A 14,887-nucleotide genomic window follows, 5' to 3' on the forward strand; every position below is an offset into this window, starting at 1 on the left:
AAGAACTGATTTATCAGGAAGCATGAAAAGCAAAAATCTCAAAAGCTACACAATGGAATATTACTTAACCATAAGAAAGAATGAAATCTTGCATTAGCAATGACATGGTTGGAACTACAGAGTATTATGCTAAGCAAAGTATGTTGGTCAGAGAAAGACAAATGCCATATGACACTGGTGTAGAGGTAATAACTAGGTCTAAAAATGTTTTTTAAAATGCATAGGACATAATCCTATGAATATATAAAATCCAAAGGAATCCACAAAGAACTATTAGAGTTATTTAATAAGCAATTTCAGCAAAGTTGTAGGATACATGATCAACACAAAGAGGTGTATTTCTGTATCAATTAATAATCAGAAAATGAAATCAAGAAAGCAATTCCATTTATAAAAGTATTAAGAAATGATCAAGAGGGGCACCTGGGTGGCTCAGTGGGTTAAGGCTCTGTCTTTGGCTTGGGTTGGACCTCAGAGTCCCGGGATCCAGCCCTGCGCTAGGCTCTCTGCTCAGAGGCAAGCCTGCTTACCGCCCCCCTCTCTGCCTGCCTCTCTGCCTACTTGTGATCTGTCAAATAAATAAAATCTTTAAAAAAAAATGATCAAGCAATAAATTTAACCAAGGAGGTGCAAAATATACATACTGAAAACTATAAAACATTGCTGAAAGACCCAGCTAGATAGAAAGAGGGCCCATATTCATGGGTTGGAAGACTTAATACTGTGAAAATGGTAATACTACACAAAGTGATCTAGACATGGAATACAATCCCTAATACCAATGATTTTTTTCTTTTCTTTTCAAGAAACAGAAAAGCTGATCCTAAAATTAATATGGAGTTGTAAGGGGCCTCAAATAGCCAAAACAATTTTGAAAAGAACAAAGTTGGAAGACTTATAGGTTGAGTCTCAAAACTCCCTATAAAGTTACTGTAATCAAATCAATGTGGTATGTAAGGAAAGACCTATATACATCAACGGAATAGAACTGAGATTTCAGAAACAAACCCATATATCTTTGGTTGATTAATATTTGACAAAAGTACCCAGACCATTAAATGAGAAAAGAACAGTCTCTTCAACAAATGATGTTAAGAAAACTGGATATCTACATACCGAAAAATGAAGTTCACCCTTAACTCAGACTATATATATAAAAATTAACTCAAAACAAATCAGAGACATAAATATAACAGTCCAAAGTATAAAACTCTCAGAGGAAAACATAGGGATAAACCTTCTTGTTCATGGATTTGGTAATGATTTTTTAGATATGACACCAAAGCATAATCAATAACAACAAAATAGATAAACTAGACTTCAACAAAATTAAAAGTTTTTGCACATCAAGGGAGTTAAAGGGCCCATATTATGGGAGAAAATATTTGCAAATCAAATATCTGATAAGGTCTATTATTCAGAATTTTAAAGAACTCTTTTTTTTTTTAAGTTTATTTATTAGGGAGAGAGAGAGAGAAAGTGGAAGCTAGGGGAGAGGGAGAGAGAGAATCCCAAGCAGGCTCCACACCCAGTGCCGAGCCCAACATGGGGCTCCATCTCAAAACCCTGAGATGGGTTGAAACCAAGAGTTAGATGCCTAACTGACTGAGCCACCCAGACACCTCTATAAAGAACTCTTAAATGCAACAAAAAGACAACTCAATTTAAAAATTGACTTATACAGACATTTTTCCAAAGAAAATATACAACTGACCAAAAAGCACATAAAAAGATGCTCAACACCATTAGTCATTTGAGAAATGCAAGTCAAAACCACAATGACACACCATTCAGACCCAGTAGGATGGCTACAAAAACCACCACCAAAAATGGAAAATAAATGTTGATGAAAACGTGGAGATACTGGAACCCTTGTGTATTGCTGATAGAAATGTAAAATGGTACCGCCACTGTGAAAAACAGTTTGGTGATTTATCAGAAAGTTATCATGTGCTCCAGCAATTCTACCCTTAGGTGGATTTATATGAATAATATGGGTCTGAACTGCTCAAGTACACTTACATGCAGATTTTAAAAATATAAATACAGTCTTACATTTGTAAATGTATTTTCTCTTCTGTATGATTTTCTTAGTAACATTTTTTCTAGCTTACTTTATTGTAGGAATACAGTATATAATACATATAACACACAAACTATGTATTAACTGACTGTTTACATTATCAGTAAGGCTTCTGGTCAACACTTGGCTTGCTTAGTGATTAAGTTTTTGGGGAATCAAAAGCTGTATTCAAATTTTCAGCTGTGCAGGGGGATAATATCCCTAACCCCTGCATTGTTCAAGGGTCAACTGTTTATCAAAAAGTCTAAAAAGCCAGTGCTCAAACAAAAGCTTGTATATCAATGTTCATACCAGCAACCACACACATTAGCCGAAAGTGGAAACAATTAAAATGTTCTGAACTGATAAATGGAAAAACAAAATGTGGTATATACAGACAGTGAAATCTTACTCATTCATAATAAGGAATAACGAACCTTAACACCATTATGCTAAGTAAAAGCAGCCAGACACAAAAGGTCATATATTGTATGATTCCATTTATATGAAATTCCCAGAATACAGAAATCCACAAAGTCAGAAAGCTGATTTAGTGGTTGCCAGGGGCTGAAAGGCGAAGGCTAAGAAGTGATGAGTGTGGGGTTTCCATCTGAGGTGATAAAGAAGTTCTGGAACTAGGTAGTAGCTATGGTTGAACAATACTGTGAATGTACTTAATGCCACTAACCGTACACTTTAATTTAAATGATAAGTTTTATGTGTATTTTAACCACAATTTAGAATATGTTTTAAAAACTTCACAAAGAATAATCAAATTCCACAAAATCTCCTTTGAGACAGAGGAGAAATAATCCAAGTGGTTATTTCAGTGTCCATGAACTGCTTGATTTTTATTTTGTTCTTTGTTCCTAAATACATCATTTCACCTAATCCTAACAACAATCCAACTGATAGATACGGAAACTGAGATTTAAAATAGCTGAGTAGGGTGCCTGGGTGGCTCAGTGGGTTAAGCCGCTGCCTTCGGCTCAGGTCATGATCTCAGAGTCCTGGGATCGAGTCCCGCATCGGGCTCTCTGCTCAGCGGGGAGCCTGCTCCCCTCTCTCTCTCTCTGCCTGCCTCTCTGCCTACTTGTGATTTCTCTCTGTCAAATAAATAAATAAAATCTTAAAAATAAAATAAAATAGCTGAGTAATTTACCCAAATCACATAGCTAAGGCAGCAGAACTGGAGTCGAACCCAAGCAGTCTACCTCTAGATCTAAGCCAGGTTCTTATTTATGCACTCTACTCTAGAATCAATATGTATTACTTGTATATTAAAGAAAGTAATGTTTTTAAAGTATTTACGCATACAGCATGGTATACAGTAAGCATACAACAAAACCATCTTTTACAGTTACCAAACTCTGCATTATCCACCAGTACCCTTTTTCTCCCTTACTCTGTCCTATGAAGTGGAGAAGGCTCTCTGAGCCTTAGTTCTTCCATGTAAAATGGTTATAAAAATGCACATTCTTAGAAAACAGCTACCTCCTTCTTTCTGGAAGATATCACTTCTAATTTTTAAATATCTGTGAAACAAGTGATTTTTCCCCCAAGTATACTATCCTGTTAATGTTAAAAATTTGGTTAATTTCTTCAATACTATCCAATCCACTTGCCATTTTCCAGAGATGCCTCATGGAATTTGGACTACTGAGTGCTTTTTTTTTTTTTTTTAAAGATTTTATTTATTTATTTGACAGAGAGAGATCAAAAGTAGGCAGAGAGGCAGGCAGAGAGAGAGAGAGGAGGAAGCAGGCTCCCTGCTGAGCAGAGAGCCCGATGTGGGACTCGATCCCAGGACCCTGAGATCATGACCTGAGCCGAAGGCAGAGGCTTAACCCACTGAGCCACCCAGGTGCCGCCTGAGTGCTTTTATTGCTTAGAAACAGAAGAGCAGGCTGCCTCCCACAGTATTTGATCCACTGTCTAAAAACAATCTTCATCATATGCTGAATATACTAATTCTTATCTGTTTAAACAGTTAATATATTAAAATAAAGTTATTTAAAAGGAATTTTGATTTTGACTTCTAATATTCATTCAATTTTATTTTTAATGCTTTTCATTGTACTTAGATTGCTTGAACAAAAAAAAGATTATTATGATTATAAAAAGAATACTACAACTAAAAAAAATGCCTTCCCAATCCACCTCAGAGTGCTATTGTCAACTAATATCATGTTAAAAAATAAATTACAGGGACGCCTGAGTGGCGCAGTTGGTTGGACGACTGCCTTCGGCTCAGGGCGTGATCCTGGAGTCCCGGGATCGAGTCCCACATCAGGCTCCCAGCTCCATGGGGAGTCTGCTTCGCTCTCTGACCTTCTCCTCGCTCATTCTCTCTCACTGTCTCTCTCTCTCAAATAAATAAAATAAAATCTTTAAAAAAAATAAAAAATAAATAAATAAATAAATAAATTACAATATTAGTTGAATAAGAATGACTATTCAGTGGAGAAGTTACTCACTAAAGAGGTCTTTTCACTAAGAATTAAAAACAAGCTATCTCCAAGTTCCTAAATATTCTATTATTTATATTATTCAAATACAGTTTCATATTTACACCTCAAAAAAGTAAAAAGCAGCTATATTCCTTCAGTTAATTCATGTCTTCCCTTTCTACAAAGTAAACAAGAAGTCAGTTACAGTTTACTAACTGAAGATTTTAACCCACTAATCAAACCACAAACTCTATGTATCACTATATGGCCATGAATAATGGGTTTTATGATATGTAAACACCTTTTTAATTATTTTTCATATTATGATAGCAGTAACATAGGTAGGAGGCAAGATGAAATAGATCAAATTAAAAAATAGAAAAATGAAATGAGTTACCAGATCAAATTGCTGAATGTCCTAGAATTTTTGTTTTATAAGTTAACATATTCAATGTCATTGAATAAGAATTGTAAGATTCCAATAAATCTCTAGCACTCATCTTCTAAATCTGTAGTATAAGAGAGCAATGTGGCTATGGTATCTACCATTCTACTGGTCAGGGGAGTGTTCTCCTCCTCATTCACCACTCCCTGTTCACTGCCCCCTATATCCCCCCTAACAAAAAGCTTTTTGAAGGCATAAGTATGTTTATGTCTTAATGGAAAATTTTCTACACTTTTTATCATTATCATTGGTCTACAATGGAACAAATAGGTCATTTGTGGGCTGTAGAAAGTTTTATCTGGCCTTTAAGTGTACATATTTCAAAATATATTTTAACATCTAGAAAATATAAAATGAATAAAATGTGTGAACTTTCAATCTGTGCATATATGAGGATTTTACCTGCATAAGCTGTTGATTTAAAATGAAAAGTACTTCAAGTATTAAAAGAGCTAAAGAATATATCTGAATTTCATAAGCATCATAGAGATGCCAGATGTAGCATCTCTATGATGCTCTATGATGCTACATCTCTATGATGTAGACGTAGAGTCCTGTTCTAGAATTCTCAGGAGATTTATGATCTAAGAAGGGACAAGAAGCTGGGTATGCTGCAGTACACCTGAAAAGTACTGTCTTCAAGGTTTCTCTCTATTCTTGTCTATAGGACACTTTAAAAAGAGTTGGAAAATAAGTGATATATAAGCAACACTACTTACAAAATCTAGTAAACATCATATGTAAATAATTCTAAACAGAATGCTCTTTTAAAACTAAGCTGACAAATCTTAATTTTAATCTGTGCATTTGGCATTATGTCCTTCAAGTACAACAGAAAGTTTAAAGAGAAAATTTCATTCAAGCTATAAAACTCGTTTCATTACATATAAATATCACTAAGTAGGTCAAGAAAACAAAGTAAAACAAAGAGCTGTGATATTTCAGATGCAGAATCGTCATTTAAATTAGTGGATCACGATTGTTATTTATTCCATAAAAAAGGAAAATGCAGGTCAACTGAAGACATCATGTGGTTAAGTTAGTGTATAATATGTAATATTAAGGCATATATGATATCTAAAAGGGGTTTCCTGAGAGTTATAAGTCAATCATAAACAGCCATTTTGGGCACCTGGGTAGCTCAGTTGGTTAAGCGACTGCCTTTGGCTCAGGTCATGATCCTGGAGTCCTGGGATCAAGTACTGCATCTGACTTCCCCTGTCTCATGTGCTCCCTCTCTCAAATAAAATAAATAAATAAATAAATAAATAAAATCTTAAAAACAAAAATGGCCATGTTGAGGTTGTGAACAAATCACAAAACCAGGAATGTTTTAGTTCCTTATTCCTTTCACTAATAGCTGAAGATCTAAGACCTTTTATTAGATGCTTAATTCCCATTTGCTTTTTTTTAGTTTATAACTTTTTTCCCATATGCTTTTTTTTTAAAGTTTCTATTTAAATTCCACTTAGTTAACATACAGTATATTAGTTTCAAGCGTACAACACCTGCTGCTCATCACAACACAGGCACTCCTCAAATCCCATCACCTATTTTCACCATCCCCCTGTAACCACTAGTTTGTTCTCTACAGTCTAAAGTGAAATAACAATTCTTAAAAAAAGAAATACTTTAAAGCAATTTTACAACTCAAAAAAAAGAAAAGAAAAGAAATACTATGTAAATTGCCTCTTTACCTTCATGACATCTCTATATGACCGGATGGCTGAAACTTTTCTCTTTTCATCTTCTTCATCTTCCAGGCCTTCATCTGCAGCCTCATAGCCTTCATCGTTGCTGCCATCAGCTTCCACTGTATTGGCCATGTGATCAATGAGCTGCTCCAGAGGAGGGCTTAACTCCCTTTCTTCATTCTCCTTCAAACCATAGTCCAGCGCTTTATAAATAACAATTCCCAGAGATTCAATAACCTAGACACATTAAAGAAGGTGATTAATGGAGATGACTAAACAGCTTTACAGAGCTAACTGCAAGACAAAATATTTAGTATGACACTTAAGCTAGGTTTAGTCTAGCTTATCGGTTTAAACCGGTAACAAATTAGATTTGAGGGGATATTTAAGTCTTACCTATGCATTAAAAAAAAAAATCCCAGATGGGAATTTTTTGTGATTTCTTCAATCCAATATATAACAATACACAAACTTTCTGTTTTCTTAGATTTATAATATACACTAAAATCTATGTTATCCTTTCATATAAAATACTAACCAGGTGGATTTTCCGTATTTCCAAAAGATATTTCTGAGATCAGAAAGAGCTATCAAAGAACTCTTATACCAGTGTTTATCAAAGTCTATTTCACAGAAATACCAGTGATCTGAGAGATTGAAAACTCAGTTACTGGGGCGCCTGGGTGGCTCAGTGGATTAAGCCGCTGCCTTCGGCTCAGGTCATGATCTCAGTGTCCTGGGATCGAGCCCCGCATCGGGCTCTTTGCTTGGCGGGAGCCTGCTTCTCTCTCTCTCTCTCTCTGTCTGACTCTCCGCCTGCTTGTGATCTCTCTCTCTGTCAAATAAATAAGTAAAATCTTAAAAAAAAAAACAAAACTCAGTTACTACTAGCAGCTAACTTAAGCTAAAACAACAACAACAAAATCTATATGTAGCTACACACTGCTCAGTAAGTTCCATTTAATTATTGGAACATATTTCTCATGTGATATAAACAAATGAAAGACTTTTTCAAACTCTGATTTCATTGTGGTGGATAGATAATCCTCCCTCCCCCACAACTCTACCAACAGTACCTCGTGAAATATAAACCTGCTTTAGGAACACTGGGTATATATCACTGTCTAATATCATCCTCACAGATGCTTTAGACTTCTGCCAATATAGGTATTTTATTCTATTCCTCAACACAGCCTTTCTTTTCTGCTCAGAAGAATCACATATAAACAATCCTTCTGTTTTATTTTGCAATGTTAATGGCTCATTTCACCTTAGCTCTTTTTCGGGAAGAACACAGGCAATGAAGCCAAAGATTTAGGATTAAATGCTGACTTTTGGGGTGCCTGGATGGCTCAGTCAGTTAAGTGTCTGTCTTTTGCTCAGGTCGTGATCCCCAAGGAGCCTGCTCCTTGCCCTTCCTTTGCCCCTCCCCGTCCCCCAGCTTGCGCTCTCTTGCTCTGTCTCTCTCTAATAAATAAATAAATAAAATCTTTTAAAAAAATAATAAATGCTGTCTTTCACCACTGACCTTTTGACTCAGGGCAAATTATTTATTTTAGTCATGATTTTTCTTATCTGTAAAATGAGTATCAGTGATTATCTACATCTCATGAGATTTTAAGACTAAATGCCACTCACATGAATGGAAGAACCTAGTACAATATCTGACTTATAACAAGTAGTGAATAAATGTTATCTCCCTCTCTTACTTGCCCCAGGTCTCCTTTTTCCAGTGTTTATTCAGCTATCCCCATAAACAAACAAAAAAATCTATCCTTTTCTTCATCCCACTTGTAGCCATCATCAATGCTGTCTATTTTAAAAAGTTTTTTAGGTGGTATCGAAGAAAAGGAAAAGTCAGAAGTTTTAAGATAAATTAAACAATAGAATTATTGTCATCACATATACTATAGTCCTTAAAAGCACTCAGGGCATTCACTCAAAAAAATCTCCACAAAATCTGAAATTTACCTTATCAAGTGAGATAGCATTTTCTCAACATAAGTTTCAAAATGAATATGACTTAAAAATTCAACTTCTGATTTTTAAACAATACTGGTTTTTTTTTTACTATTTCTCACTGAAAATACAGAATATTTTCTTTTTTTTTCTCCAATTTATTTATTTTCAGAAAAACAGTATTCATTATTTTTTTTTGAAAATACAGAATATTTTAATTGATTTGTATAGTCTGATTGGAACTCCAATCCTTATTTTCAAAGTTGAAGAGAAAAAAAGATAAAATAAACAATCAGGACCACATCAAAATAAAAAGAATTGTACTGTGATGGAAATAATCGACAAAACAAAAAGGCAACCTATTTTAGATATTAGATATTTGCAAATGGGATATCCAATAAGGGGTTAATATCTAAAGTACATAAAAAACTTTTATAACTCCACATCAAAAAACAATCATGTCAAAAAAGGGCAGAGGACCTGAATAGACATTTTTCCAAAGAAGACATACAGATAGCCGAAAGATACATGAAAAAATGCTCAATATCACTAATCATCAGAGAAATGAGAATCCAACACACCATGAGATATGACCTCACAACTGTCAGAATACCTAAAATAAAAAAGACAAGAAATAACAAGTATTGGTGAGGATACAAAGAAAAAGGAACCTTCATGCACTGTTTATAAAATGTAAATTGATACACCCACTGTGGAAAACTGTATGGAGGTTCATCAAAAAATTAAAAATAGAAATTGCCATAAAATTAAAAAAAAAGAATTGCAAATTAAATCCAGTACTCCACTACTGAATATTTACCCAAAGAAAACAAAAACACTAATTCGAAAGGATACATGTACCCTTATGTTTATCGCAGCATTACATACAATAGCCAAGATACGGAAGCAACCTAAGCGTCCACTGATAGACAAATAGATAAGGAAGATGTGGTATGCATGTGCATGCATGCACACGCACACACAAATATTATGCAGTCAAAGAAAAGGATGAGATCTTGCCATTGCAACAACACGGAGAGACCCAGAGGGTATTAAGTTAAGTGAAATAAATAAGACTGGGAAAGACCAATACTATATGAGTGCACATATATGTGCAATCTAAAAAACAAAACAAATATCTTCTCCCATTCTGTCAGTTGTCTTTTGGTTTTGTTAACTGTTCTGGAAAACAGCATGGGGGTTCCTCCAAATGTTGAAAATAGAACTGCCCTATGACCCAGCAATTGCACTACTGGGAATTTACCCTAAAGATACAAACGTAGTGATCCAAAGGGGCACGTGCACCCAAATGTTTATAGCAGCAATGTCCACAATAGCCAAACTATGGAAAGAACCTAGATGTCCATCAACAGATGAATGGATCAAGAAGATGTGGTATATATACACAATGGAATACTATGCAGCCATCAAAAGAAACGAAATCTTGCCATTTGCGACAACATGGATGGAACTAGAGCGTATCATGCTTAGCGAAATAAGTCAAGCGGAGAAAGACAACTATCATATGATCTCCCTGATATGAGGGAGTGGTGATGCAACATGGGGGCTTAAGTGGGTAGGAGAAGAATCCATGAAACAAGATGGGATAGGGAGGGAGACAAACCATAAGTGACTCTTAATCTCACGAAACAAACTGTGGGTTGCTGGGGGGAGGGGGGTTGGGAGAAGGGGGGTAGGGTTATGGACATTGGGGAGGGTATGTGCTTTTGGGTAAATTGGAAGGGGAGATGAACCATGAGAGACTATGGACTCTGAAAAACAATCTGAGGGGTTTGAAGTGGCGGGGGGGTGGCGGTTGGGGTACCAGGCGGTGGGTATTATAGAGGGCACAGCTTGCATGGAGCACTGGGTGTGGTGAAAAAATAACGAATACTGTTTTTCTGAAAATAAATAAATTGGAAAAAAAAATAAAAAACAAAACAAATGAATAAATACAGAGAACAAATTGATGGTTGCCAGAGGAGAGGGGCATTGGGGGATGGGCACAACGGGTGAAGGGGAATGGGAAATAAAGGATTCCAGTTATAGAATGAATAAGTCACATAAAAGGCACACCATAGAGTCAACTGGGTGGCTCAGTCAGTGAAACATTTGCTTTCTACTCAGGTCATGACCCCAGGGTCCTACAATTGAGCCCTGTGTCAGGGTCCCTGCTCAATGAGAAGTCTGCTTCTCCCTCTCCCTCTGCTCCCCCCCAACTCATGCTCTCTCTGAAATAAACAAAGAAAATATTTTTGAAAAAAGGCACAGCATAAGGAATAGAGTCAATGATCTTGTAATAGTGTTGTGGTGGGCACAGCATAATGTATACACTTGTGGAATCACTCACTATGCTGTACACCTGAAACTAATGTAACACTATGTGTCAATTACACTCAAAAAAATAACAAAAGATGACACACAAAATTAACCATCACAAGTTTATCCCTTGTGAATCTGGCACTCATACTCATCTCCTTAGCCTCCTTAAAGTCCATTCTACTATGCTATCAAGTCTGCTGCTTCAGGATAGTGGGAAACATACTAAGACCAGTGAATTCCACACTATTTCCTATCGAGTTCCTTGATCAGAAGTAATGCTGTGTGGAATACAATGATGGTGAATAAAGCATTTTATAAATCCTAATTTTAAAAAAAAAAAGATGTATTTATTTATTTATTTATTTGAGAGAGAGAGGGAGAGGGAGAGAGAGAGAGAGAGAGAGAGATCACAAGTAGGCAGAGAGGCAGGCAGAGAGAGAGGGAAGCAGGGTCCCTGCTTAGCGGAGAGTCTGATGCGGGGCTCCATCCTGGGACCCTGAGATCATGACCTGAACCACAGGCAGAGGCTTTAACCCACTGAGTCACCCAGGCACCGCTATGAATCCTAGTTTTGGCAGAAGCACTGCATGCGAGGAAGGCAAATCCATATCAAAAGTAAGTAACTCTCCCAGTAAGAACAAAATGCTGCCCCTTCCATGGTGGAAGCAGTCCTATGTACTCAACCTGCTGCCAGATTGATTGGCTGATCACCCAGTGCCATATTGAGGACGTAGAGTTAGTCTCTGCTTGATGGCAGATCCGGCTCTCCACCAGTGGCTAAAGCTAGGTCAACCCTGGTGAATGGAAATCTACGTTGATAAGCTCCTGTAAAATCTCCATCCCTGCCATTGTAGCCATGTTCACAAGCCCACTGTGTGATAACAAGGTAGCTGGGAAAGGAGGCTGACTTGTATCCACAAAACAGGTCATCCCATCCACTCCATCCACTTGAATATTAAAATCCTTCTCTTGGGGTGCCTGGGTGGCTCAGTGGGTTAAGCATCTATCTGCCTTCAGCTCAGGTCATGATCTCAGAGTCCTGGGATCAAGCTCCGCATCGGGCTCTTTGCTCAGCAGGGAGCCTGTTTCCCTCTCTCTCTCTGCCTCTCTGCCTACTTGTGGTATCTCTCTCTCTGTCAAATAAATAAAATTTTTAAAATAAAATCCTTCTGTAACGAAGTCACTCTTTGGTGAGCATTCACCTCAGACAAATATCTTCACTTTTTTTTCCCCCAGAGAAGTCTATCCACATATCTATTCCCCAGATTTCCTTTTCACCAATATGGCAATCATATTCCCTCCAAACAAAGTGCACAACCAGGTATACTTTTCAAATTCTACCCACTGGGAGGATTTCCCTTTAGCACTGTCCTTCAGGGACATCCTTGAAAGGGGCTACATGCTAACTGTCCTCTTTAGGCTGGCACCTGAATATTATACAGAACCATCTGTAAACCAGGCCCAGGTCTTCTCTTCTTCTGTCAGCTGACTGTAGAACTTCCCAGAAGGCAAATAGAGTAGAGGCTAGGAAAGAGAAGGGAGTGTAGCAGAAGTACATCTGGGCAGTGCTTTACGGGTCCACTTACACCCAATCACATGTATGCCATTCCAAGTGATGATGCAGTGTTGCTATGCACACCCAACTTCATGGTTTAAAGGGTCAGACAATACCCAGTTCATGATGGACAACTCAGGTCACATGGTAACTTGATGGACTGTGGTTAAGTGTTCAGTCTGTACTATGGCCCAGTAGCTGGCCAAGAGCTGCTTCACAAAAGGAGGATAATTATCCACAAAGGATGGCAGGGCTTTGCTCCAAAATCCTAAGGGTCTGCACTGTAATTTGCCTATTGGGGCTTGCCAAAAGCTCCATACAGCAGCTCCATCTACTGTCAACTCAAACACCATTGGATTTGCTGGACCACATGGCCCATGTGACAGGGTAGCTTACAAGCAACCTGGACTTGTTGTGGAGCCTTCTCTTGTTCTGCTTCTCACTCAAAACTAGAAACTTTCTGGGTCATTTGGTATGGGCCAGAGTAATACAATATATTTATAGGAATATGTTGACTCCAAAACGTAAAGAAGCTACTAGCCATTATGCCTCATTTTTGTTGAGGGTTTGGGGGTGGGGACTGATGCAACAACTTATCCTTCACCCTAGAAAAGATATCTCTGAACCACACCACCAGACTCTTAAAAATTTCACTGAGGTGAAAGTCCCCTGAATTTTTATCAGATTTATTTCCAATGTTCTAACACATAAATGTCTTACCAATAAATTTAAAGTAGTTGCTGTTTCTCACTCACTAGGGCCAACCAGCATAATATCATCAACATAACGGACAAGTGTGGTATCTTAGAGAAGAAAAAGGCAATCAAGATCCCTATGAACTAAATTATGACACAGCTCTGGAAAGCTGATACACCCCTGAGGTAGGCCAGTGAAGGTGTCCTGCTGGCCTTGCCAGGTGAAAGCAAACTGCTTCTGGTGGTCTTATTGACAGGTATAGAGAAAGAACATTTGTCAGATAACAGCTGCATACTAGGTACCAGGGAATGTGTTAATTTACTCAAGCAATGAAGCCACATCTGGTATAGCAGCTGCAGCTAAAGCCACCATTTGGTTAGCTTACAATAATACAGTGTCCTTCTCCATGATCCATTTGTCTTCTGCACAGGCCAAATAGGTAGGCTGATTAGAAATGTGGGAATCTAGATGTCCATCAACAGATGAATGGATCAAGAAGATGTGGTATATATACACAATGGAATACTATGCAGCCATCAAAAGAAACAAAATCTTGCCATTTGCGACAACATGGATGGAACTAGAGCGTATCATGCTTAGCGAAATAAGTCAAGCAGAGAAAGACAACTACCATATGATCTCCCTGATATGAGGAAGTGGTGATGCAACATGGGGGTTTAAGTGGGTAGGAGAAGAATAAATGGGGCAGGAAGGGACTGGGAGGGAGACAAACCATAGGTGACTCTTAATCTCACAAAACAAACTGGGGGTTGCTGGGGGGAGGGGGGTTGGGAGAAGGGGGTGAGGTTATGGACATTGGGGAGGGTATGTGCTTTGGTGAGTGCTGTGAAGTGTGTAAACCTGGCGATTCACAGACCTGTACCCCTGGGGATAAAAATATATGTTTATAAAAAATTAAAAATTAAAAAAAAAAAGAAAGAAATGTGGGAATCGCTACTCCTGCATCCTTCAAGTCCTTGATGGCGGCACTAGTCTCTGTTACTCCACCCCCCACCCTGAGAAATGTGCTACTGCTTTTAGTGTACCACTGTCCTACATAGAGGCAGTTCTAGTAGACTACTTGGTGTGCCCCACCAAAAGAGATTTACTTCATTGGTCAGGGAATGAATATGGGGATTCTGTCAAATGCTAAGTATATTTATTCCGATTATGCATTCCAGAATTAGAGAATAACTAGATTCAGGATGGGTTCACAGATACACTGGTCTCTCTGTGAGATGGACCTGAGTGACAACCCCACTGATCATCTGACCTCTGTAAGCTGGTAGACCGTGTTTACAGAGATGAAACAGTGACGTTTCTGGGTCTACTAAAATCAGTGTCAGTTCAGAGCCAATACCCAGTCCTTCCCAAATAATCTGATTAATTCTTTTCCCCAGTGCAGTGCATCCCCTTTGGGGATGGTTGGAAGGAAAATTAACAATGTAAATTTTTAGTAGTGTAGAGGGGTCCTTCCTCAGCAGGACATGGCCTCTCCTTCATACAAAGGGTTCTGGATCTGTAAATGGCTCAAGTCTGGGAATTGACTAAGTGTCATAACTGTGTTTTCATGGTTCAAGTTAGACTTTTGTTCACTTAACCTAGAACTGTTTCTGATTATACAGGTCAGAATTCAATAAGCTTCCTATCTATTTTACTTCTAGGAACACCATGATCAAGTAGCCAATGCCATCAGACTATTCT

General features: G+C 37.7%; 1 protein-coding gene across 4 annotated transcripts in view; it reads right to left on the reverse strand.

Annotated features, from left to right (window-relative positions):
- Positions 1 to 14,887, reverse strand: part of SPIRE1 (spire type actin nucleation factor 1) — a 187,163-nt gene that overhangs the window by 94,726 nt on the left and 77,550 nt on the right. For all 4 annotated transcript variants that reach the window (XM_044243648.1, XM_044243649.1, XM_044243650.1 and 1 more), the window contains exon 3: positions 6,655 to 6,888. In XM_044243648.1, the coding sequence (XP_044099583.1) occupies positions 6,655 to 6,783 (129 nt within the window). In that variant the 5' untranslated portion in view covers positions 6,784 to 6,888. The remainder of the gene's footprint in view (positions 1 to 6,654; positions 6,889 to 14,887) is intronic.

The sequence above is a fragment of the Neovison vison genome, chromosome 3, assembly GCF_020171115.1.
Source record: "Neovison vison isolate M4711 chromosome 3, ASM_NN_V1, whole genome shotgun sequence".
Taxonomy (NCBI): Eukaryota; Metazoa; Chordata; class Mammalia; order Carnivora; family Mustelidae; genus Neogale; species Neogale vison.